Source organism: Anser brachyrhynchus (assembly GCF_964034855.1).
Source record: "Anser brachyrhynchus genome assembly, chromosome: 2".
Taxonomy (NCBI): domain Eukaryota; kingdom Metazoa; phylum Chordata; class Aves; order Anseriformes; family Anatidae; genus Anser; species Anser brachyrhynchus.
In genome coordinates, this window is record NC_137695.1 from 92,698,602 (window position 1) to 92,726,234 (window position 27,633).

The 27,633-nt window shown below is 40.9% G+C and overlaps 1 protein-coding gene across 8 annotated transcripts in view; it reads right to left on the reverse strand.

Annotated features, from left to right (window-relative positions):
• MOCOS (molybdenum cofactor sulfurase) overlaps nucleotides 1–27,633 on the reverse strand; it is an 884,654-nt gene that overhangs the window by 198,140 nt on the left and 658,881 nt on the right. Inside the window, exons 2-5 of one of the 8 annotated variants that reach the window (XM_080583045.1) lie at nucleotides 22,913–22,974; nucleotides 19,074–19,342; nucleotides 17,495–17,626; nucleotides 2,933–3,022 (exon numbers count right to left, since the gene is read on the reverse strand). The exons of 2 other annotated variants lie outside the window; for them this stretch is intronic. In XM_080583045.1, coding sequence (XP_080439171.1) covers nucleotides 2,933–3,022; nucleotides 17,495–17,626; nucleotides 19,074–19,080 — 229 coding nt within the window. In that variant the 5' untranslated portion in view covers nucleotides 19,081–19,342; nucleotides 22,913–22,974. Of the gene's footprint in view, nucleotides 1–2,932; nucleotides 3,023–17,494; nucleotides 17,627–19,073; nucleotides 19,348–22,912; nucleotides 22,975–27,633 lie in introns of those variants that run through there. 5 more of the 8 variants (XM_080583047.1, XM_080583046.1, XM_080583049.1 and 2 more) reach the window with 5 other exon arrangements.

Genomic DNA, 27,633 nt, shown 5'->3' on the forward strand with positions numbered 1-27,633 from the left:
ATAGTGTTACAGGTACTGTGCAAATCTACTCCAAAGTGGCAGCACTGCTATTTCCATTCATGACCACTCAACTGATTCACAACTTTATTTTTTATCTGCCACAGATGGTACTTCTAATTATAAGGGTTGAGCCCAGCGTTGTTTCAAATAACTAAGATCAGGGTGCATACATTTCACTTTACAACGGCCATTGTGACAGAACATTAATTTTAATATCACTGACATGCATTTGAATAGGAGATTTTGAATGTAATCTAATCAATGTATCTTGTTATAACAGCAAAAAACCTTACCCCTATCAAGAACAACATTTATTTTGTAGCGGAACTTAAATCCACGCTCTGGATCCTGGCCTTGTCATCATTCAGGAAATGAGACGGGAAAATGATGTATACGAAGGCGTATGACACGAAGACTAGCCAGAACTCCCCAGAGGCTTATCACTCAGGTGATAAGCACAACTGTGCTGGTGCTTTAGTGAACACAGTTTTCTTTTGAAGCCGTGGTACCTAGCTCCCAAGTGAGGAATCACTTTGCTCTATGGATCAGGGAGCACAAGGAAGACACAAAACTAGCAAGAAGGACACATAGCCCACAAATATTAGCACACAGTAAGAAATTTTGATGATTTCACTGGGACTACAAACAGCATATGCAGGTAATACTGTACAGTATTTTTTTCTGGATAAGCATGAATCATTCTTCTAATGTAAAACGTACCTCACAATAACAGTATTTCCTCAACACAGGGTGCTGCTGCCTTTGTATAAAAGCACAAGCAGTGTGTGCTTCTCAGGATGATGCAATCTAGTCTAGCAGGAGGTGTCCCTGCCCATAGCAGGGGGGTTGGAAATAGATGATCTTTAAGGTCCCTTCCAATCCAAACCATTCTGTGATTCTATGATAATAATGTCATAAAGAGATGGAAAGGCTCTTTCTCCAGTATCTTCTGCCAACCTCTGGCAATCTGTAGGCTAGCTCACAAAGCACAAAAAGGGCAGCAGCTACCTTTCAGTGACAGCCTTATGATTAGGCCCCTTTGTCCAGCAATGGAAGATTCACAAGGTGTGGTGGTTTTACTCGGGTGGGCAGCTGAGCTCCACCACAACCGCTCTCTCACTCCCCCTCCTAAAAGAGGAACGGGGAGAAAATACAATGAAAAGGGCTCAAGGGTTGAGATAAGGACAAGGAGATCGCACAGTAATTATCGTGACGGGCAAAACAGGCTCAGCATAGGGAGATAGTAAGATTTATTGTCTAATAATAACAAGCTAGAGAAGCGAGAAACAAAGGAAAGAAACCAAAAGCACCTTCCCCCACATCCCCCCTCTTCCACCTCCACCCCCAAGCGGCGCAGGGGAACAGGGGAATGGGGGCTGTGGTCAGTCTCTAGCGCTTCTTCTCTGCCACTCCTTCTCGGTCACTCTCGTCCCCTGTGCTGTGGGGTCCCTCCCAGGGGATGCAGTCCTTGCTGAACTGATCCGGCGTGGGCTGCCCACAGGCAGCAGCTCTTCAAGGACTGCTCCAGATATGGGTCCATACCACAGGGTCCATCCCTCAGGAGCAAACTGCTCCAACCTGGATCCCCCACGGGCAGCAGCTCCTGCCAGGTCACCTGCTCCTGCGTGGTCTCTTCTCCACAGGCTACAGGTCTGGCCCGGAATCTGCTCCGGCAGGGGTCTTCCACAGGCCACAGTCTCCATCGGTGCAGGTCCACCTGCTCCACCGTGGTCTCCTCCACAGGCTGCAGCATGGAACCCTGCTCCACCATGGTACTCCATGGGCTGCAGGGGGACAGCCTGCTTCACCATGGTCCTCACCACAGGCCGCAGGGGACTTCTGCTCCAGCGCCTGGAGCACCTCTCTCCCTCCTTCTTCACTGACCTTGGCGCCTGCAAGGCTGTTCCTCACTCCTCTCACTCTCCCAGCAGCTGTGTGTGGCGCGTTTTTTTTTTCCCTGTCTTAAATATGCTCTCACAGAGGCACAAAACAACATCACTTACTGGCTCAGCTCTGGTCAGCAGTGGGGCCCTTACCAACGATGGGGCAGCTGCTAGATCCTTCTCAAAGGAGCCACTCCTATGGCCCCCTGCTACCAAAACCTTGCCACGTAAACCCACTACACAAGGCCAAGGAAGAAAGAAAACATAAGACAGTGAAAGCACCCCTGCAGCTCCTTGCAATGATTCACCTAGAAGGGGGGAGGGTCTGGATTCTGGTCCATGCATAAGAAGTTGTTCTTGTACTTTGAGATGAAAAAATGACCAAACCAACAGTGCTCAAGCTACTTTGTATTTACTTATCCCCTAAGCCCTGGGCAGAGTAAACCCTTCCTTTGATTTTTCCTTTTCACCAACACCATGAATTTTGATTCCTTCCACATGACCTACAGGATGTGTTTCTTCCTGTGGTTACCGTTTTATCCTGGGAGGGCAAATCAGGTCTGAACATCTCAAGCAGAAGAAGGAACTGAACCATTATGTCCCACTCTGTACAGGTGCTCAGAGCTCTCTCTCTGCTATTTTACATAGGCTCTGAGATCACTGAAGCTAAAACTTACATGAATCTAGTTCTAAGTGACTTTCCAAGCTTATCAAGGGTGTACCCACGATGGCAGGCTTGGGCAGAACACACGAGAACACAGACTAGGCATACTAGGCATCAGAGCTGGCATGGGTTCATCAGCACTATGACAGGCAGAGGAGTTCGTATTTGTCTGCACCCCACCACACAGACATGCCTTTGGCCACTAAAAACAAAGCTGGGGATGAAACAAAGAGATTGTGACTCCTTTGTAAAGTCACTGGTCCTCCAACCACACTACAACACTGTTAAAAACACAGAAGACCTCTTCCAACAACAAAACAGGACCAGTTTTGATCTATTTATATGGAATCTTAGGAAAAATAATGGAGCACTGCTTCGTACTTACCATAAACATTGTTTCTGAGGTCATCAGTAAAAGCTTTAAGTAGACTATCTGGGAAAAGTGTTGCACCCGCATGGTCAAGGTAAGTTATCCCTAAAATAAAAATAAAATTATTAGATTCAATTTTTTGTAATATTTAATTCCAATTTCTCATACAGAAGTGAAGTACACCATACAAATGTCCCCAGTGAAGCACACCATACAAAAAGTTGATTGCCCTAAAGTTCTTAGGGTATGACATTTCCCTGTCTGACTTAGAGGTCTGCATGGATATTGAAAAATGCTTCTCAAAAACGTTCTAATAATCAAGCAATATTCACAGTGAGGCATCTTCCACTCACCAGCAGAGAAAAAAAAAAGGGTACTAAAGAAGCCCAACATCTTGATTGCACCTTTTTAATTTTTAACTAAAAGCAAAATATTTTAAGAGGTCCTCTCTTCAATGATTAGACATTAGATTACACACTTTGAAGAGAAAAATGTTTTTGTTCTGTCTGTACAAGACTGCACAAACTAGTGTCTTGAACCACAGCACCATGTCACTCCTAGGCACTACATATTATGAAAACTATTACCACAATAATAATAATTACTATCATTAATAGCAACAACAATAGTGTTGCCTCCTCACTGACATGAAACAACTATCTCAAGAACTGACGAGGCAAAAATCATGCTTGAAGCCCAAACACAGGACTAGTTTAAGTTTAAATGCATTTAAATATTCTTGCCACTCTGCTTCACTTAACATTCAATTCATTTTTAAGTCTCCTTTTATATTATTACACTATTGCAAAACTTTTAAATAAAAGCTTATTGGAAATGAAGGTTTTTTCATGTTTGGCCATTTTAGATTTCTTAATCTTTAGCAATTATTCTTCCATTTCTCCCGTGTGTCGCATGCCCTTTATTAGTTTTTTCATTTCACTTACCTTAAGTATTTCAACCTATTTCAAATTTTAATAATGATGAATATGATTAAGATTAGAATTTAATAAGTATTTTAAAGGCCTTCCCTCTCCACGGGGATTTAAAACTGAGTTAAGCTTTAAACAAGAAGCCTTGACACTTGGAAATATATATAATTATATATTATGTTGCTGTAGCAGTGATTCAGTGGGTAAAGATGTGAGACTGCTAATGATAAAACCAATCTGGACACCCACTCCTTCTCCTATTTTCTGAAAGAGAAAAGTCCTTCCCTGCCTTATGATTCCCCCATTTATACTGTCCAGTATAAAGCAGATTTTTTAATGAGTTGAAGTTAATCAAGGAAAAGTGTTTTGAGGTGCTTTGAGGGAAGGAGGGTGGAAAAAACCTGGACTGATTTATTAAATATACAGACTTTCTGGCTTTTTACTTTTTTTTTTTCTTTTAATCCTAGAAAGTTTCTCTCAAGCAGTATGAAGAAGTACATACAAGCATACAGGTCAAAACAAAGATTTGTAAGTCCTGTGGTGAAACCTGGCTGTCCCACAGTCAGTCTACGTGTCAAATGCCAGCACGCAAACTTCACTTCAATGAAGTGCCTACACAGTCATGCCAAACTGTCCTTACTATAGCAGAAATACCCTTAAGTCTACACACAACTGTTTTTATGAATATGTTATGTACACTATAAAAAAGAAACACTGATATAGAAAATTGGCAGAGAAGATATTTTCATGCCATTTCTAATAAAAAAGACATTCATTATAAAAATTCCTCTGATAATTTCTGGCATGAAATATCCTTTCTGTCCGTTTAAAAACAATTCACAGTTTCATTCAGGAGCCATGGCAATCCCCCAGCCCCAGAGACAGAGGTGCTTCAGACTGAGACAGGCACGTGGTGCCACTCCAGGAGACAGGCCAGGGATGCCCAGAGGGCATCTGGTGGCCCAGGAGGACCAGCATCACCTTTGCTGTGACAGTGGACCAGCTTTACCTTCACCAGTCCATACAATTGCCATGATGGGGCCACCTGAGAGGCTCATTATCCACCTGACACCTGAATGTGCCGTGGGAGCTTGGGGGCAAACTTCTCTGGCTCTGATGTGGAGTTGAAGTGATTGCAAGTATATGCAATTTGGTTTATTAATTGTTACGGGCCACACAAGCTCATCCATGCAAAGCTTCTCTGGACGCAGATGCCACCTTACAGTTTTTGGATCCTTCCAGTCATAAGGAACTTGACAGTATCAAAGAGGTAACTTAGCTATATAGCATGTGGAAAAAAAAAAAAAAAAGTAACCTGCTAAGGCTGATCACATCAAACCCACCCCTTTGGCAGGAGAAGCAATGCTTTTCAGGCAGGTTAATGGGAGACAATGTGAGCAAAAGGGGTCTCTAAATAAAGTCCCCCTACATGAATTTTCAAATTTGATTTTTATGTATCTAATTAGGAAGGACAATATACTGATTTTATTAAACACAAATAGTTTTGAAATTGCTTGCTCATTTTTAAAATCCCACCCCTGCGTACATTACTCTGAAAAAATGGGAGGATATTTGGTTGAGGAAGGAAAAACTACTAATTCTTAAACTTTTATTTTATCTTTAATGCTGTTGTTTAATTGAAAACAGAGAACAGCATTTAATACTCTCTCTCAACTGCTGAAAAAAAAAGAAAAAGGTGCTCCCATAAATTGAGACTGCACTGAAACAAATATCTTTATTGCTATTGCATTTTTATGCTGTAGTTTTTCCCTTCCTGTCTTATTTCAATAAAACTGTGGTTTTAGAGGAAAGAAAACACGAGTTGTGGCACTTGCAAAACACCTGCAAACAAAAGAACATTAATAATTTTCATTGTGTGTGTTTTTTTTTCCCTAGTTTAATAACATTTGCTATTTTAACTTTATTGAACACGCATTAACGAAAGAGATTTGTCAGTACATACAGAGTAATCTAGCTCCCTCTGTTTCACTGTGGTATTTGGTATATAGCCTGTCAGCACCGTGAAATTACGCTGTTTATGGCAAGTAACAAGAGAAAGAAAACATAATATGATCAACCAAAAGAAAATTAAAATATAATACCTATTAGGACCTGTTTTCTTTACTTGGGGAAAATGTAAAATTAACTTTGAGTTTAATTTACATACTATTATGTTTGGAATGTGTAAGCGACTTCATTGATTGAATAACGCACCAACTATTTGATAAAACCACATTTCAGAAGTAGGGTTTTTTATAGGACTACTGAAAACCATTTAATGTACCGGCATTAGCTATGTAAAGTTATTCAGCAAGAGTATTCATTCATAAGCTATAATATTCACATACTAATACTGCAAATTATTTCTACATATTTCTCAAATGTGGACCAGTCTTTCCTGCTCAAAAAAAAAAACAAACAACACAACAACAACAAAGCACCAAAACCACAAAATAAACAGATCCCTTTTTTCCTTTTGTGTTAGAATTCATGTCTTGATAAAAACATCCACCAGCTCTGCGTACCTGTCTTAACTCGCTGCAAAACTTCAGGCATGAACATGCACATGTTGCCTCGGAAATGCTGGGGGACCATTCAGTTTAACTGAATACTCCTATTTGTATGTAAAAAATAATACTACTTTGGAACATTTTAGAATTAAGAGTTTAACATCAAGTGAGAACACGGGACTAAACATATGGTCTGACCTCCAGCAAAGAAACTAAAGCGAAAGGAAGTGCAATGATTAATCTTTCAGAGCCAAAATACTTGCCACCGGAAAAGCATCTCTGCCTGGCTTTGAAGAACCTAAAAGACATCATTTGAGAGTAGAACTAGCCGGTTACCTCTTTATTAAATCTTCTAGGAGTTATGCAGTGGAGTGTAGGGCTATGGCCCTGCGGATGCTGCAGAGGTGAAGGCGAGTAGCGGCCTGCCAGAGCAGGGAGATCAGGCCTTCTCCTTCTCTCTGCCCCACCACCACACCAGGCCTGGTCATCCAGCTGACAGCTGGCTAAATGAGGTCTCTTTCGCTGTCCTGAACATTAATTATGCTCTTTTATCCCCTGACGTTCTTCTTGGTGCTACACGTTTCTGAGCCGTGACAGCACATCACTTGCAAAAATAACCAGTTGACCAAATTGCCCTGTTTCCACCTCCTCAACTCTTCACAATGCAGTCACAGAATCATAGGATCATTCAGGTCGGAAGAGACCTCCAAGATCATCAGGTCCAACGATCACCCTACTACCAATGTCACCCACTAAACCATGTCACTAAGCACCAGGTCCAACCTTTCCTTAAACAACCCCAGGGACGGTGACTCCACCACAGAATCATAGAATTTGGCAACCCGTCCCAATGCCTGACTGCTCTTTCTGAGAAGAGATGTCTCCTCATTTCCAACCTGAACCTCCCCTGGCACAACTTGAGGCCACTCCCTCTAGTCCTATCACTAGTTACCTGTGAGAAGAGGCCGACCCCCAGCTCCCCACACCTTCCTTTCAGGTAGCTGTAGAGAGCAATGAGGTCTCCCCTGAGCCTCCTCTCCTCCAGACTAAACAATCCCAGTTCCCTTAGCTGCTCCTCACAGGACTTGTGTCCCAGGCCCTTCACCAGCTTCGTAGCCCTTCTCTGGATATGTTCCAGGCCCTCGATGTCCTTGTAGTGAGGGGCCCAAAGCTGAACACAGCACTACTGCAGTCCCCACAACCAACATGGCCATGCAGTGGCTTCCCAGGTAATTCCCAGTACCTTGTCAGTGCAGGTTCACTGTGCCCCAGCCCATTACAGCCTGCCAGTCATGCCGCCAGAAGTTTCCTAATGAAGAATGAAATGTGTATTTACAAGGCAGGAACTGTGCGGAATCATGAAGTTCGATTGGCAGATATAATTACAAGTCAGTGGGATTATATACACAAAACTACTTGGAAATAGATACAGCCAGTGCCCTGGGGAGACAGTATATACCTTAAGTACAGCGACATTAACAACAAACAGTATGAAATCGATTATATGAAAACAAGCTGAAGGCAAAATAAAGCTTTATCTGTCAAAAGATGAATATGAGAGACTTTCATACACCAACACACACAGAAAAAAATAAAATAAAATGAGAAAACTGGAATAACCAAGGACTAAGAAGTGACAAAATAGAGAGGAGAGGGCTCTACAGGGGTTATAGGCGAGTGGGCCATCCTCTGGATCCAGTGAGCTGCTAGGAGGTAGTTAAGTATCACATCAGCTACCTCAGGTTATTCCCACCATCTAAGCCAGGTGCCCTTTAGAAGCTGCTCCCTCTTTCCAATGACTGCATAAGAACTTGCCCTCCCTACCAGAGTTGCTCCTAAATTAAATGCCAAAAGCAGCTTTTAACTAGGTTGTGCACCTAACCTTGACGAAAGCACCTGAAATCTCACGATGACACAGTGAATGACACGCCCACATACTGTATAAAAATCCTAGCTCTGCAAAAAAACACATCAATGAAGTACATTAAAAAGTAAAGGAAAGAAAATCCTACTAACATGGCTCGAGATTGGCTTCTGCTAGATATTTTCTGTTCTGAACATTCAGTGAATATTGTAAACTATTTGCTACCCATGCCTTTAGTTCCTATTTGGCATCGATTTAGACAAAAGCTATCAAAACCACGTTACGCTTTGTGAATACCAACATGCCTCTCACCTAAACTCTGCTGCCCTGCTCAACAAGGTGGTGTTTTGTTTCCCTCGCTTAGGGCCAGGAGCTCTTCGTAAGACCACAAAAGCCTGGTGTTTGGCAGACAAGAGCATTGATGTGAAAGCCTGAACAGTTACCATCAGGTTCGAGGCGACCCTACTCCTCAGCACCAGTCCACCAGCAACCTGCATGAGGGTGTCCATGTTTTACAGGCTGCTAACTGACTTGTGTGGGAAAGCGGTGCTTAGCTGATGTATTTTGGGGGTTGATCTGACAGGCTGATTACAAAACATGCAATTATGTTTATACGTCGTAAATTCCACTAGTTTTCTCTACTTCCTGTTGGCTTGAATTATTTGTTCTCATTGCACTATTAGCTTCAGCAAATCATTCAGAATATTAAATCGGCTTGCAGTCACATACCATCTTTGCTGTACTCCTCAGCAGGGGCCACAGAGACCCCCGGAAAAGCTCTTTAGGTGGCCAAAGTCCTGAAAATTGAGAACTGATTACTGAAATGTAAGCACTGGATGTACTCCATGTACACAAGTAGTTTAGAGTACCCCTATGTGCAGCTCACAGCCTGCTGGTACTGAGGTCCATGTGAGTGCAAGGATTTCACATTTATTAAGAAGTCACATCCAACCCTACAAAATGCATCTTTCACAGCTGCAGAAAAAAATTACATGCCATCAAATTTCATCATTTAGCAGCTCCTGTGCTAAACGAGACCACAGCAAATGGATCAACGAGCACCCACCTCCATCCATGGGGCCCACCTGTAATACACAGCTTCATCCAATGTTCACTTTCTGCCCACGAGGGCCGATTAAATATTGATCGCAGCCAGTGCTGTTATTTCCGCAGGCACCTTTAACAGGTTATGTTTCAGATTCTGGTTGAAGCCTTACTCATGGGCATGAATCAAGAGGTACCTCAGCTACATGCGAATAACATACTGCAGCCCACCATCTCATCATCTTTGGATGAAATATAAATCACAAGTGGTTCATATTTATGCAAGTCTTCAAACGACTGCAGCTTACCCAAACCGAAACTCGTTTTCACACCTCCCTAGTGAAGATACTACCATCTTTCAGTCTCTCTTTCTTCCCCCTGTCTCTGATGCAATAGATCAAATGATAGAAGAGTTGAAAGAGAACACGGTTCCTGTTCTTTTACTACTGGAAAATGCTTTTGTTGGTGTTGCTGAAATTTTCACAGAAACATTCCTTTTTGCGTAGGAAACAGGCATTAAGAATTTCAACTGGAGATGAAAACATAATGGTGGAAAGCAATGTTTAAGGAATCTTAACAATAATCAGTTATAATAATGGTCATGAGTTAAACATTCTTGTTTCAATCTCCTGCACTACTTTTTCTTCCCATTATTCCCATAAAACAGCCACAAGGCTTGCAACAACATATCAGGATAATGTTTGAAACTGACTTTTCTAGTCAGTTCTGTTTCTTGCTCTGTGACCGGTACTAATTGGATTCGTACAAAATCTAGGACAAATTAGTGACTCTAAATATTCCCAGTAAAATACAACAAATGATATGTTCACTGAAAAATAGAAGGCTTTTTAAATGGTTTTACTGGCTTCCAAGAAACATTAGAAGATAAACCGAGTTCAAAATAACAGGAAAAACAAACAAACAAAAGAAGTAGTAACCTTTTACTTCTCCTTTTTTCCTTAAAACTCATTTCTTTACACAGAAATACTGAGATCACTACGAGGTGCTGGGAGCTATATGCTTGGGTTGAACATACAACCATGGCAAATTATCAAACACCCACATAAGAACTGGTAAGTGCAACAAACAGTGAACGACAAGCAGCAAAAACCAGCTTATTGGTGATCATGACTGTTCAGGCCCTGCCTGACTTCCAGCAGCCATCTCTTCTTGGTGACAAGAAGACTTTCAATGCACTCTTTAGCAAACGCAACAGTACTTCCCTCTGCTGGCTTTTTCCAGCAAAGATGAGAGGCTGCTGCAAGCCTCTAATAAAGTCATCCTGTAGTAGAAGTTCTTCAAAAGAGGCTCTCCACAATTACAACCACTGATGTATTTATACAATCCAGCAAATAGTTTGTTGCCAGGAGCAGATAGTGAAGATCAATTTCAGGGATATAAGCATAAGAGAAACATACATTACCCTTAAGCACAAATTAGGACTATCCTTCAGAGAAGAAAAAAAAAAAGTAAACCTAAATAACCATTTCACCAAGAGGAACTGTATATAAATTCAAAGCCTATGAAATGAAGAAAGTGAGGACCATCGGCCAGAACCCTGCTCTCATAACATGGGAAATCTGAAAAGGTTCTTCTCCTGGCCCCCAGTGGATAGTCCTTTGCTACAACAGGTAACTGCACTCATCAACCAAGCTAATGCCTTCTGAAAAACACGTAGGTTATTAGTCTACCTCGCTAAAATCAGACTGGCGCATCAGAATCTCATCCTTCTAGTAGGAAACTGCATCTGAATTCCTAAATTATGGTTTTTCAGTCAGTGTATTTTCATAACTCCCATGTCAACATCCTTTTGCTTTAATACCTATTATTACCCAGTCTGCTTCATCGGGTATTTTTCCCTTGACAAGCCAGTAGCACATCTCCACCTGACCTGGCTACAAAAGCCAGCTTCCTTTACTTGTAATGCACAATAAACCTGACCACCCACTCCAGTCCTAGTGGCACCTCTTCCAGCCAGAAGCCCCTTCTTTGGGGGCACTAGGGTATGGAGAGCATGAGGTCGGGGAGCAGAGCACACATCCCAGAAAAAGATCTCCAAATTTCAGAAAGTCAAAGGCATCTTCCCTAACTTTACTGGAAAAACCTCTCCTCTGACTAGTACACCCAATGTCTCTTGGCTTAGGCTCCTAATTGTTTTTCAGTTTGCCTTCTGTAGTGGAAAAACATCACGTACAGAAGTTTCAGTGCTGCTTCTGAGTAGCTCCTTAAGATTAATACGATGCATAGTGGGAATTTCATTTTAATAGGACATAGAAATACTGGTGTTTTATTAGGGAAATACAAAGCAACTATGAGAAAATATGCATAAGCTTTTCTATTGCATGCATGGGGTTAAACTAAACATTTTTCCATCATAAAATCTTTTGGCACTTATTCCCCGGAGGGCAAGTCAGTTTTACTTTCACTTTATAATAATTTGATCCGAGCTGCTATTTCAAGTAAAACTTCTTTGCTTATTCAACTACAGAGAGACCAATCTAAATGATAAGATTACGCTCAATTACTTTACCGAAGTTCATAGGCTGCATTAGATAGACTTCAATAATACAGCTCATTAAATACATTTTTTTTCTTTTATTACTTTTTTTTTTTGAAGAAAAATATTTTGTAAATTTTTTCTTGGCTGACTAATTTTCTAATACCTCCAAAAATGATGTAATGCTTCAGTACAAAAAGCATCACCTAACTGGAAGATACCATTTTTCCCATGAAAAAAAATAAAGATCTAACAGACATAAATAGGCTTCTGTCAATAATTTAATAGGAATGCAATTATACATTGGCATAAATGTTAATACATTCTGATATTTGGCCTAAATTAGTTTCTACAGCTTATTTTCCGTTAATTAGGTGCGCTCCCAAGCATAGATTCAAAGTCTTCAACAATCACTTCCAGGAATGTGCTAAGAATGAAAAAGTACATTCATCAAAAAACAACGTGTTAGTAAAACACAGTTTTTAATAATACTGAAATAGTATGACAGTGGTACAGATTTATTAACTGCTTCTGACAAAAGTAATGAAACAACAGCTTCCTAATGACTAGCCCTGCACACAGCAATATCTAAGAGAAAAAGAGAAAATCTACTTAACACAGATCTTAACACAGGACTGCTTTTACTAAGAACAGCATGCAGCTTCTATATACTCCTATATATCTTTTTTTTTTTTTAACTTCAGTGAAGTCCAGTGTATTATAGTTAACAAAAAGAAAACTAAAAATCACTGCTGACACAAGCACGTACTTCTGGCCCTCTTTTTAAGTGACTTTTCATGTGACGCACAGCGTTGGGAGGTTTGGCCATTTCTTTCAATCTAACTTTGGACAACACAAATGCTCTGCTGGTTGCTGTCATACAGCTTTTCAGAAGGAGTCTGTAGCTTTTCCAGTGGCATTACCTTTCATTGGATGCAGACATGATCATGTCTTGCACTGCCAGTATCCTGAAGAGCAAAAGGTATGAGCAAAAATAAGCTTTCTCAAAAGCAAGGGCAGGCTAACATGCAGGGGCTGTCAGGAATGGCCTGAATGTAAAACTGCCATTATTTTTTCCCTCAAACCACACCACCTGATGCTTGCAATTTGTTGGCAGTATCAGATTCGTTAGTGTTCTCTGCAGTTTTCTGGCTGCAACAGGACAAAAATACCTTTTCCAAAGGCCAGTGACTGAAAAGGAATCCAAGTGAAGTCTGTTTGAGTTTCCAGTTGTATTACAATGAATAACCAAAGCAGAACTTTGCCTTCAGGTCACAGAGATCTTACCTCTATGGAACAGAGGAGATTCCTTTCAAATGTGAGAATATGCAACAGGGTCCAATTCAGAGCCTCTGAATTATTTACGAGGCTCTGCTGGACCCTGTATGAGTTAAACCATTAACAAATACGCTATAATCAGCACTTCCTAAACATACCGCACTGATTACCTTCTTGGTTGAGGGCCAAGTTAAAGAGCTGGGCTATGATCTGCACAGAAGCTCAAACGACCTTTGAAACAAAAGAGAGCTTGTTTTCTTGAGTAAAACGTGCCGGGCTGCTTATATTGCTGCCTCCCTTTACAGCACCTACAGGACTTCTGCAGTCTCTGGGGTATGCACGCACTCTCTAGATGTCCAGGTATCAATTCGAGAAGTTCAATCTTTTTAATAACACATCAACAAAAGGACTAGGACATGCACAACATAGAGCTACAGTCTCAAATGACATAAATCAGCACACAACAGTCAGTTACATCACACAAAAAATTGCTCCAGAAGGGTATGCAAGACGCCAGGTGACTGGGTGCCTCCTCCAAGCAAATATATGCACGAGTATGTGCATATCGTATCGAGAAGGGTACATGACTACACGTACATAAGTAACACCTTATAAAGGTAATGTTTTCATGTTCCTTCTTGCAGCAGAACACGAGGAAAAGCGCAGGTGACTCTGGAGACCATCTTCCCTTACAGCTCTTTTCCACCTTGTCTTCTCCACTGTTCCTCTAACTGTACTTTCTGATATTTTTCGCCAAGTAATAACCTAAAAGTCACTACATGTGCTTTCAGTCTCACATGCTTTCGTGTAAATTAAGAGCGACCATGTTGGAACTAATACAGTAACCCCGGTTACTTTCCCTCATTAACCTAAATATTGCAATTGTTTGCTCACGTGACAGACTGCACTGACAGACAAAACTCTTTCAAGGCACTAAGTCTCGTTTGTTCCATGTACCACTTAGCTTCCATAAACTACCACGTTATCAAAAAATCAAAATACTATTCAGTATCATGGCACAGTGCACCAAGACTGGAATTGCTTTAAACAGAAATCTCTTTTCCTGTTTCATTTTCAAAACAAATAAAAGGATGACTTTTTTTTTTAATAGTCAATGGGATACTTTTGTATCTTTCAGAAAATAAAGACAATAAATACCTTCTAGTAGAAATAATACAATGCATTCTTACCACATTTTCTAAATAAGCCTTTGAAAGATTTAAGGAAGAAATGAAGAATGCAGATTTGTCCTTACAGCATCTCCAAAGGAAAAGGCTTCTATTTCATTTTCTTGTTTTTCCATCAAAATTAGTATCTACAGAACAGCATCAACACTCAATGAAAACAATACCACCTCTTGCTAACACACCAACCTTTTTTTTTTGGGGGGGGAGGTGGAACGACAAGGTTTCTGTCTGTTGAAGAAAGAAAAGATACTCCACCTTAAGTCCCATCCCCCAAACAGGGTGGGGGACAGACCAAGATAAACAAAGATAACTAAAATAATCTGAAGTGCCTCCTTAACCCTTGTTACCAGTGGATATCTTTGAAGGTCAGTGGAAACACTTGTAATTTGAATAAATTTGCATTCAATAGAGAATTTCAATGCATGGGACTTGAGTTCTAATGCTGGTTAGCTCAGTGCCAGCCCATTCAGTTAACTACTCTTTTCCTTTGCAATTTCACTTTGCTTATAGGGGTGCTCTGTGTTTGAATAAAGGTAGGATCTGGGGTACCTGTGAAGTTAATCCAATTTACACTAATACTCACAAATATCTGAGTATCATGAACCCAATAATAGACTAACACTACTGACATAATATACAGTTTTTCATATTTGGTAACGACCTTTGCCCTGTAAAATTGAATTTTGCAGTTGCTCCTCTCGTTTTACAGACCCAACATTAAAGCAGTTACAACTTCACCCCAATTTGATATATATACACCTAAAGAATATTTTGCTGCACTTCACTAAATCATGTATCTGCTGTAATTCCTCTCAATTAAAAGGCTTCTTCCAATACTAATGACATTAAAAATGAAAGAGAATTATAATTTCACCATCAATTATTCAAAGCACTAAATACAAATGGCCTCATTAACGCTATACTAGCTTGGAAAGTGAAAAAAAAAGATTATACATGAAAAAACAAACACTCCCTGGTTTCCCTGATCTCTGAACTCTGAGCTTAAAATCACAACTCTGCTGAAACATCAGCTATTGTGTTTTGCCTCGAGGCAGCTAAGAACATATTATGCCTTTAAAAATCAAGGCCTTCACCTATAAAATGTATAGTCTTGCTGTACTTGAATAAATCACAAAATCAGACCCAGCGTGCCTACTGTGTCTCTCAGTCAGTTTATGACACAATAAATACTATCTAGAAAATACTACCCAGATAAAAACACACAGAGCATACTCAGCCTTCAGAACTGGCTGTAGGATTGGATCTGAGTAGCGATTTCACAGCTGGAGCATCCATAGCTCTCAGAAGTACGCGGGGGCCGGAGTTGCAGACAATTCCCAGTCCACTCTTCAGAGACCACCTCTACTAGTGCAGAGCAAAGCAGAGACAGCTAACCACTGCTATGCTTTACATGGGCAAAAACAAATCAGATGGCAGATAAAGAGTTATGCAAGCAACTAATTCTGTAGCATGAAGTGAGGATGGAGACGAATTTTAAGTGAGGTGAACGTTATTCATGACAATGAATGATCAAATTAATAACGAACAGTATTATCGTAAACGGAAAAGTAATAGTCATTTGCTAATACCTCAGAGCTATTTTCTGTGCTGTTAATTTTCAAATACTTCCTCATGCTCGCTAGTCTAAAAACTATAACTAGAAGTAACATGACAGAATACTATTGAGTTTCTGTAATGAGCTCTTATAATATCCTGAAAACGTCTATTTTTTGTGGAATTTGTGCTTTCGGGCGTAACATTACCATATTTCCCCACAGCAAGTACATTTAAGGCAACAATTGTATGTTTGGTTCTTAGCACTTGCATTTCAAAGCTACTTCTTTGTCATTAAGGTGAAATTCATTTGTAGTTCCTGTTTATATTTGGCAAAACTACAAGAACATTTTTCACCAGAAGGATCACACAGGAGAAGTGCATCACCTAAACATATCAAAACCACCTCCTAAAATGCTTAGTAAAGGTTCCCAGTGGAGCACAGAAAGGTACAGCATTAAGCGTAAACTTTTCTCTATATCCATCCCATAATCAACCTATTAACAGTACATACTCTGAAAAGTTCAGGGATGAAGCTACAGCAGATTGCATCGCCCATCAGGAAGGACATCGTGCCAAGATTCCCCTGCACCTGAAGGAGAGGCACACTCTGTGGCCACTGTCCCTTCCTCCTTGGCAGAGAAGACACCTCTTCATCTTCACGTGTTTTGAACACTCGATGTTCTGAACGTTTGGTTGAATTATTTCTGCTCATGAAGGGTAAAATTCAGCTGAGGTCTGACGTTACGAAGCAACGTTGTCTTGCTGGCACGTGGCACAACCTTGTTCTTCCAAAACCAGAAGCAGCTCTCTGCAAAGCCCGGCAAAGACCTCCATATTCCAGAATATATTCCTACCACTGTTGGACACCGTGTTCCTCTTTGTCAGTGGCACCACAGGAGAAAAGCTTTGCTTCACCTGCCCCTACAATCTTGATACCTCCTGGGAGAAGGCTGCAGCTCCAACTACTCTCTTTGGGGGCCAGAAGGGTATCCTTAGCAGTGGCTGAGGAATTAACAACAGAATTTAACACTTCTCGTAAGTCAGCTCCAAGCCTATTCCCTGCACTTTTACAGGGAAGCAAGAATCTGCCCCAAATATATCACAGACATGCACACAATGCCACTTCCTCCAGGGAACCTCACAAGGATAATATATACAGTGACATTAAGCTACATTGTGAAATTTCCCTGGAAATATTCCTTGTAAAGGAATCATCATATAAAAAGCAGAAACTCAAAATTTCCTGATACTGTCTTTAGAGAACTTCAAGTGCCATCAATGGTGTCAAATTACCCTGATTTATGGATAGTCACCCTTGAAGTACTGGCTCTTTCCAATATAAAAGCACATATTTCCACAGATATACCTCCCTGTATCCCTCACAGCCAGTTCTCTGAAAAAAAGGAAAACTGGATTTCATTCCTTTAGTAATTTTAACCACAGACATGTAATAACAACAAAGAAAACAAAATCAAGTGCCATTAAGACCCTGCAATCTTTCCTCTTACGAAGCCACAGTCACTCATATTATTCAATTCTATGTTTGTTGCTGTTGCTTATCAAAGAAATAGTTTTTTTAACCAGCACTGTGCAAAAGCAACACAATGACTTCAAAGTCCCTGGAGAACAATTCAAGAATCACCTCCTATATGGAATGACAACCTTCCCCGAAAGTTATGCTTCTCAGTAAAAAAAATATGGCAAAACACACCACGAGGAAAGAAGAATGTCCTTTCCCTGCTCTGGATCCTGGGGGCGGACTGGAACTCAAACCTGCGCAGAGTGGACAGGCCGTGCACCTCCGCCGTCAGACTGACGTGCTGAACTGCCAGCTGCGATTCAGCTCCACCACAGCCAGAATAAAACACAACAGGAAAAAAAAAAAAAGTGACAGAGAGAAGGCAAAAGAAAGCATGTCTTGATCATCTCAAGCAAAAGATTAAAAAGGTTTTTTTGGTTTGATAATGTAAACCAAAGAATTAGCCTCTAACACATAGCATTAATAGCAGTATAATTGGCAGAGAGCACGAGCAAACATGTTTTGCTAATATTTGTAATTTGTCTGCTTGCATGAGTTCTGAGCTTGCCCACTGCAGGGACACAAATTCAAGAGGGAAGCAATGTCATCTACTGCACCTGACTGATTTTCTACCGCTCCAATTGTTTGGAACGATCACACTGCATCTAAGCATTGTCCTCCATAAAAAAATGGGTTCAATAATAAGGACCTCCTTCGACACACTTTGAAATGAGCTGCTGCTGAAAGCTCCTGAAGGGCTAGGGGTTTGTATTGTTTTATTCCCCGTGCTTGCATCTGTTTACAAGCAATATCACAAGGTTTTGTTTTCCTCTGAATACCCTGTATCATCTTCCAAATTACTTTAATGTTGTGACATTTAGTTATATCGGCATAATGCTTTTACTGTTGACAAACGTACACTATAGCGGTGTGCTGAGGTATCAATCAAGAAACGAGAGCCTCTGCTTAATGCATTCATTCTTACACTCTGAATTCAAACAAATGTTTATTCTTAGTCAGTATTGTTCTTGGCACATACAACAGACAAAAGAAGAGTTTAATACAGCTTAATTTGAGGATTTTTATTTTTTTGGAAGTCAACAGAACAGGGCTGCTTTTTATGTATCTGCTTGTTTTTTGTTCTGGAGGAAGTGAAGTGCAGCCTCTGGGGATCCTGTTGGTTTTTCCCAGCTCCATGCATCTATGTATATTAGAGAGATCACACTCCAGAAAATAGACAGTACTGGAAGACTTGCAATAAAAATGAGGAGATGGTGATACTGAATAGTAAGAAACACTTCCTAAACATTTAGAAGATGCCATGCACCTGAGACAAACTTAGCAGGAAATAAGCAAGTTTTACCTGTGTAAGATACTAATTTCTGCTGAAGTCCAAACTTGCTCTTCATCAAGTCAGTAAGAAAAGCACAGCAAACTTGACCAAAGAAAGGCTAAGTCACTAGTGAGGCCTTCTCATGACTGTTGGTTGTTTTCCTTTTTTTCCTTATTCCTTCTGCTCAGACTAATACGCTTGAATTTATATATACACCCATTTATTTATATATATGTTTATATTTATATGTGTGGCCATTGTAATGATTGTTTAGTGGAGAGACACCTTGCCCTAAGAGGATCTGCTTGAGCACGGGGTTGGACCAGATAACCTCCAGAGGTTCCTGCCAACCTCAGCCATTCTGTGATGCTGTGATTATAAGCAATTTTACATTTAACACTGAAATACAAAAACCAGAAGTGGATCATTGTGAATTACCTGCCATGGGACTGGTTTGGAAGACAATCACATTTCTACCACCAGAACAGAAGGAAGCAGAAGCAGCGGTGGCTGATAGTAGATGCTGGATGTACCCATACAGTATCGAGTGTTAAGGTTTGACGATCTGATCCGACACTTTTGGAAACATGACAGCTGTCATGAGATTATTTGCTGCTGTGTTCCCCCCACTTCAAAGGCACTGAAGTTTATCCAGAAAGCATTGCAGTGTAATCCTCGTGACACTTCACAAGCACACCCATTCTTTTCTGTACTTGTAGAAATGGAAGAAAAACTGATTAAAGTTCTGATGGTACCAGCTACTTAATCTCTCAGGAGTTGTCACGCTCAGTGATGCAAAGCCAGGAGTATCGACAAAGTGCTTCCAGACCAGCGTTACACACTGTGAACTCTCCAACAGTCCATGTGTTTAAAGGAACAGAGGTTTTCATAACTCTTTTTTAACGGGTAGCTTTAGCTCCCATGAGCTAAAAAGCCGGCTATACCATTCATTAGAGCTAATCGGAATAAAAACGCCCCAGTGAAAGCTGGTATTTTTAAATCTGACAATTCTGAAGGGGAGTGACGGGGGGAGTTTATCCCAGATCTTAGGAGGAAAAAAACATCTGGAAAGAAAACTCAGTAGAAAAAAGTATTGGCATAACCCACCAGGCTTTATACTTTTTCATAGCTCCTGAAGTACTCAATCTCATATTACTGCAGACTTTTAATGATAACCAGTAGGGCTGGCTTGAGTTATAAGGGAGAGAGCATTTCACTGGACTAGAGCCACCCTTTGGGAAAGCTGATATTGAAAACCTGGGGTTGTTTTCGTTTCCTTTTATTTTTTCCCCCATAGAGTCTATATCCCAAGGAGGCTTCCCACCATGCCACAGGAATGCTTTGTCGTCTTCTATCCCCAGATCTCTTCCAGGGTGCAGCTGGGTCCGTGGAGGTGCACACGAGCAGCCCATCCTGGCTCCACAGCTCTGCGACGCTTCCACTGCTCTGCAGATGAGCTTCCCTGAGCCTGAGCATAAGGTAGCTCCTAACAAAATTGCCATTACTTCCCTCCTTACTGCTAGAAGTCTGGCTCCTTTCCAGGCAGTAGTTCATCACCTAGATTAGATCACTCTAAATTCTATTTTTCTTATGAAAAACCCTAGGCCTCTAAAGGAATAGAAGACAGAAGGTTTAAAACCAAACTTAACAATAAGCTAAGGAAGTTACTATTGAAATAGCTCTTTGTGGCATGAAAAGGAATATTAAAGAAGCTTACTTTCTGTCCTTAGACATCTGTCTCCTTTCCTCTCACCCATGCTCACCTTCTTCCTTTGGCTCAGTGTTTTACAGAGAGGCTTTAAAGAATGCAGCTGAAGTGGGAATCAGCGCTCACGATCAGTCATTCTCAAGGAAAATGTACCATAGCATCAAACGATGTTAGGAACAGAAAGAGCAGAAAAGGGTGCTTCCTAAGGAACGTGTTCCCTTTATGTTGCAGTTACAGTGGTTTGTTCATAGGAGAACCATTTCCACGCACAGTAATCCCTTCAACACTGTAGAGCCATCAGAGGTGTGAGCACATCAAGAGCTTTTCATTCTAATCAATGAAAGGCTAAATCTCTGCTTAATTCCAAAGCCAAAGCCTTTGCTCCAGGTTTACTCTGCAGAAGAAAAATTATTTGCTGAGCATTTGAAAAGTTACTCCGCTATTCTCAAAGCGACTCTGAAGGACCAAGGACAGATACAGCTTCTTTTGCCATGACTTTTTAGTCAAATTAATTCTTAGAGTGTTTCACCTGAGCATGAACTTGGAGTAGTTCCACCGAAATCAGCAATTTATTTTCCTGAAAAATGACTGATTTACAGCTACTGTTTCACTGAGACTCACATCCAAGAGAACTTGCATGAAAAATTATAAATAAGATTCTCTCAGAGACCCCAGCTTTGCCAGTTAGGATGACTTTTGGAGGTATTTAATACACACAGCAAATAATTTTCCCATTACAACTGTCATAATTTTTCTCTTCTACATTTCTGCTGTTCGTGAGTTAGGAGAAACACTGAGGCAGTTCACTGATCAAACACTAACTAGACAATCCTTAAAACAGAGGGCTTAATTTTATTACCAGAAAAAGCTGGCATGGGCATACATCTCAGTCAAATCACAAACAATTGGGAGCAACAGACTGGAGAAGAGTTCGTGAGGCCCCATGCACACGGACTGCGTTGACCCAGGACGCGAGGCAAGTCACCTGTGGAGCAGTGCAGCCACAATGCTCTTTTGGTTTCCTTATTTTATCTTCAAAGCACGCCTCTGCGGCCATCCCTTAGAGGGTGTTTTTGCATCTTTAAGGTCTCATGCAGAGAATTTTATGCTCACAAAACACATCTTATGTAGTTTTTAATTTCTTACATAACGTGAGTTTCCCAATTCGCTTCTAATGAATTTAAATGGTGTGTGGTTTTCTTGGCCTGCAGCAGTAATAAATTATAGCCCTTTTAGAAGGACAGCCAGTCATCGTGCATTTGTATCATCGGGCTGTCTCTGCAGCATTGTACCTGTCACTAAGCATCCATGACAAGGTGGTACGAAGAGGACTAGCACCATATTGCTGCACGTCACGACCACCCTCATGCCACGATACGTTACTTCCACAACTTGCACGTGCTTAAGGGAAAGCATTTAAAAGCTGCTATTTGTTAATCAAATGTCTGATTTGTCTGGGAACACAAACCCTATGATCATGTAACAAGAGTGCAATGATCTATGTACAGTTTTGTCTGAGCATCTACTCATCCAACTGTAGGTAACAGCACGTTTACGGGAGGGAGGGGCAAACGTGTCTGTGGCTGCAAAGGCTCCTTTTTGTCATGCAGTCTTTAATTTTGCTCTGTTCAGTCCATTGAGCAAGTTGTTTTTGCTAGTTAGCCACTTTTATTTATCTGCTTTTATCCAGTCTCATCAGAAGGCAGCATGCATTATCAAAGCCCGTTGTCCATCACAGCTGAGATCAGACAGGGTATTAAGCAAAGTCTCCCACTCCACTCATTGAGCTTACGTGCTCCAGGATTGATTAAATCTGGAAGTAAAGCCAATGAGCATTTTCCTAGCATGTGATGGATCAAAGCTGACAACAGGACTCAAAAATGTTGCTCACCGCTGCAGAGCAGCTGCGTAACACCTTGTTTTGTGAGAACTCTAAAATTTACCTTAAAAGAAATTATAGGCAGGTATACAAATTAGCATAGATCATCAGGACATTTTACTCAATGGTAATAGAAAATCCTTTTTTTTTTTTTTTTTTTTTTTTTTTTTAAATAGGAAGGCAACATTTCTACACACAACTGATCCCATCAGCTCCAAATCACTGAGTTATGGCAACTTCAATGCACTGTGTGGCATGGACATAGGAAAGTGGAAAATCCTGGGCCTCAATTTCTTACTTTGGAAGGAATTACAGGACAAACCTTGTGATGATGGTACAACTTTACTTGACCTGTTAAGAAGTTTGAAAATGGGTACAAACAGTGATATTTGATGTGTAATTGTGCATTAATGAAATGAATTCACACAACGTTAGTTTAATTAATGAATACTTGTTCAAATGAGCTTCCTGTCATCTTTCCAAATTTTAAATTAGAACATTATTCTACACAATGCCAGAAGAAGTTTAGTTGTGTAACTGTTCTTCCCCAGTTAACCATGTCACTAGAAGATCACACCCTTACATCTCTCTCTCCTTAAAGAGGACCACAACTGACAAAAATGCTGTCCAGTCATGTTCCTCACTTCCTTTTTTAAAACAATTTTAGGTCCTGTTGCTCCAGGGACTAACCTGAATGAGCGCAGAAAGCACATCTTTTTACTTCTCTTCTAAAAGGCGTATTCCCCTGGCTACTACAAGAGAGGAGAAGCGAGTCAGAAAAATCTTGAAAGCAAGGGAGGGAAACAAAACAGCATCGGGAGAAGATTTCTCTCCCAGACCTGCCTTCCAATTTTACATCTGTATTTCACAGACCAGAAACGAAAAAGGCAACTTAACACTTTCCTGCATGCCTGTCTTACAACATCTGCCTGTCCAGGGTCATATCGCTTCCACATGGCCGGAGGAAGGTGAAGGGGCAAAGAGAACCACTGCACAGGACCTACCTGAGCTGCCAAGAACACTTCCAGGAGTGTAACGACTTGCCTCATTAGCAATGAAACTAATGAAGTCTGACTTTTCACTGCTTTGCGCCCTGTCTTTATGCCTCCCTGCTCTACCATATGCCCACTTCTCCATGACTCTGACATCCCTTTCCCACACCTTCAGCTCTTGAGCCCACCTTTTCCATAACACCTCCACAAGCCACATCTCCTTCTCCTAACAAATGTGACAGGAACCAGCCTGTGACTGCATCCAACTTGTTTGTGTACAGATCACTATGCAGACAGGGAAATACAACCAGCACTGCTAACTTAAGAAGAGAAAAAAAATATATACCAACCCCAAGCTGACATATTTATAAGAAGAAACTTAAAAATGGGACTGGAAAAAAAATCTAAGTTCAGTAAGATATTGAAAAACAAACAAAAACACCTTAAAAACATTCTAGTGTCAGCTAAAGGAGAGCATCTGCACTGAATATTCTTGTGCCTTGGGCCAAGACAGCCTATTAGAAAAACCTGAGACATTTGAGAGCTCAGCATCCTACTTCCTAAATATCATCTCCACATCAAGCAACCGCTAGCCTTCTGCTCTGCAAATATATTGTGTTGTCTAGCCATTTATCAACTCTCGTATCGGTGCTCTTTGCTATGCAGCACTCCTTGCAGTATGGTCTTCCTGAGCTCAGTGACAGTCTTTTCACATCCACGTGAAGCCTCTGCAGCACCTCTCTGATACAAAGTATGCAATGAATCAAGGCGACCAACAAAAACTGACCGCTCACCTCTCCATTTGTCTTTTTGTCCTTAGACTGGGAGTACCCTTGAATTCTGGAGAGCAGCTTGGATACGAGGACTGATGCAATAACACATAATGGAAATTTCAAGACCTGCACATGCCAGGTTTTGCTCTCACAGATGAAATTCTGGTACAAATACAGGGAGACCAGGAGCAGACAGTATCTGTCTGAAAATTTACGAACACTCTTTGATTAATGATCCTTAATTTCATATATATATATATATATATATTTGAGAAAGAACAATACAACAACAACAAAAAACAACACATAAACCATAGTATAGAAATATATAGAAATATGCTGGGAAGAAATCAATACACATCACATATATAGCAACATCCTAACAGAGGAGAAGGACAAACAGGAGAGGACACAAAGGCAATGGAATGCAGAATGCAGCACTGATGGGGGATTTTGTAGGAACAAGACTGTGCTGCATTTCCATTTTTTCAGTAGGAGATATGAAAGTATCACGTGCTTTACTAAATAAAACATCTGCTTATTTTAATACTTCCACACTCTTAATATGTCTTGTACAGACATTAATTTTAGAGATAACGTATCTTTTAATTAGAAATGCAAGTTTTATAAATTGATGTCTGATACGCTGCAGCATCCATGCACTTCCATTAAGCATCTTTCCAAATCAATTTTTTTACTCCCTACATGTAAATTTATATATCTAATGTCCATATAAATTTATTTCTTGTTGTAAAGAATCTAGCCCCAACTGGTCAACTATGCATTTCTAAAACTCACCTCAATATTCCAAGTTCATGTCAACTGCACCAGGTTTCTAGGGTGTGGTACTTGGCTGTTTCCTCAAGATTTCTGTGCTACAGAGAGGGCTTTGAGTTTTAAGTGCATTGTGCTATGTGGCATAGGCAATTATGGACCCAGTGTAATGGTGCAGTGAATGTCTTTATGGGTATTAAACCACCAAATCTGAAGTTAAAACTGAATTATAACTGTTATTCTAATACAATTCAAGACAGAAAAGACATTACCTGAATCTTTGTGGGAATTTTTCCCCTCTCTTAAGTAACTAAAGATCTATTCAATACTGAAACAGTAGAGTGACAGTATCATTGATATCCTCCACTAAGAGCTGCATCCATCACAAAGCACAAAAGCTCACCCAAGACCGGGTGATCAATTGCAAGATCAGTTGTGCATGAAGCAGACCACTGACAGCCTTTCGGACCCTGATATGCAAGATTAGGAATTCCTCGACAGCACCTCCTGCATATAGTCAGAGAAAAGGAAAACTTCTGAAACTGACCCACAGTTGGTGTTACAACTAACTCCACTTTACGTTCCCCATATGGCTCTTCTTTTATATCAGTTCTTTATAACAGCGTATTTAGATAACTACCGCCAGCTTGAAATCAACAGAGAGCATTAGGATCTTACTTGACCAGCTAAATTGTTTTTTTACAAGGCAGTTGTCACGTAGCAGTGCAGTTACACTACCTATATTGCAGCTTGTATTTACAATGCCTTCTCCACCCACTAAATCCATCTTCCCTCAATGTCTTTGACTGTTTCGAAATGTCCACCAGCAGCCTCCTTCAATAAATAATTTCTCTTGCTTTCTTTTCCCTGCAAATAAAAAAATGTGTTTCACAAAACCAAATTACCCTGTGACACTGGGGCTAGAGGGGTATCCAGTTGAGGACAGCGGCAGGAGAACAGCCCAGGGATCTCACAGCCACCAGCCTTGCACAAGGTGGGATGAGGAGCTCCCAGTTTTTCAGTAATAGGTCTCACAGGTTGCTTCCACTCTTCCTAACTAGCTAGATCCAAACATCCGTGAAGATACATTTTTTAACGTCTTGACAGTCACCCTAGATGCCTAAAATACACGTAGTGTCATTTTCTGAATCCTAAACTTTTCCAAATACTAAATTTACAGAGAACCTGCCAAAAAGATCAAAATAATATGTTCTGTAAAGAACTGTTATTTTCCCCCACACACACAAAAAGCGTATGGCTAATATAAATTGTAAGACAGCCCAACAGGATATAAAGGCTATGCTAGTATGCGTTTGGGATGACTGCTGTACCTCACTCATGGTTTACGACTTATACAGAATGTAACAACTTCAAACTCACTCTGCTAAAACTTTGGATCCTGTGTCTTCACATTTTACCACTGCTTGGGCTGAAGCTGTCCATGTGCAATCTAGCCAAAGCCAAGGACCCTCGGTATCTGCACTCAAATTACACAGCCTGAGGGGAACCACCTTTTTCTCCTTCTTGCTCTGGACCAGAGCACTGCAACAGAAGCTGTCCTCGGCCCCTCCACAGCCTGCACCTGCTCAGCACCACCAGCAGCACCTTGGAGTGGCATCCTGTACTCCCAGGAATGGGAAAAGTCAGTCAGATGCAAGAAGGAACCAACGCGCATCCTCTGCTGCCCTGTCCTTTGCACGGGGAGTCTCCTCTTGATCGTGGGGATAGCGCCAGGCAAAAACGTCCACCGGAGAAAGGCTCCAAGCCATAAGGCAAACAAGTACAATGCCACACGCCTTGCTTATAGTTCAGCACAGACCTTGGGAAACAGTGAGTCAGAATAAACTTACTCCTTATATCAACCTAGTTTTTGAAACGACATGATGAGACTTGAATATTGCTAACTTGTGCGCAAAGAGGCTAATAATGAAAGTTTTTTGCTGAACACACACACTTAGTCTTCAACCAGCAAATAACAGATAGGAAAAAAACCAGATTCATTCACAGGTAGAAATTGCTGGTAATCAGCAAACGAGCAGAAAGTAACAAACACGAGTGGAAGACAGCTGCCAGATCTGGTCTTTTCTTTCAAAAAAATGTCAGGCTACAAAACTTTTTTTCTAAGAATTACATATATAAAACAGGCACAAACTGAAAGCTGAGACCCAAAGCTGGTAGAATTACTGGTTTGACAAGGCAACCACATTTCCGTACCAGTGGAGAAACGGAGGTCACGCCTACACTGGCAATCAAACCAGGAGCTGAGCACAGCTCAGCAGGCTCACGGTTCGCTCATCCTCACACGTTTCATAAAACGCAAGCAGCAGCCAGCTATCGACAGAATTACTCCGAGCTGACACGCCAGAATGCGTCTCCTACTTCTCAAATTTAGCCAAACCTGCAGATTATCCCAAATGTGACAAAATAAATATGCTTTTCTACTCTCAGAGGACAGCGCTGACCTTTACTAACAGATTCACTGAGAACTAACTGAAATGCACGGAGAAAACCTGCTAAGCCTATTAGCTGCTTACAGGAAAAGTATCGGTGCAAATAATTACCAGTAGTATCAGTAAAAAAGTATTATTTTTGTGTAAGGGCAAGTACCCAGCTACTTCTTAACAACAGATAAGCCCTCCCAGGGGAGACCAGTTCATGAAACATCATTTGAGTTTCAAGGAAACAAAGGCCAGTTTTGTCATTCAAAGCTTAGTTTGCCCTTTGTTCTTAAACAGGCAAGCTACACTGTTACTGTTAGTTGGACATAATCACACACAGACTGCTAAGGTAAAACATGAAATTAGTAGGGCATTACGTTTTTACATTTGACATTTAACGTGGCGGTGCATTTGACATTAAATGTGACAGTGTA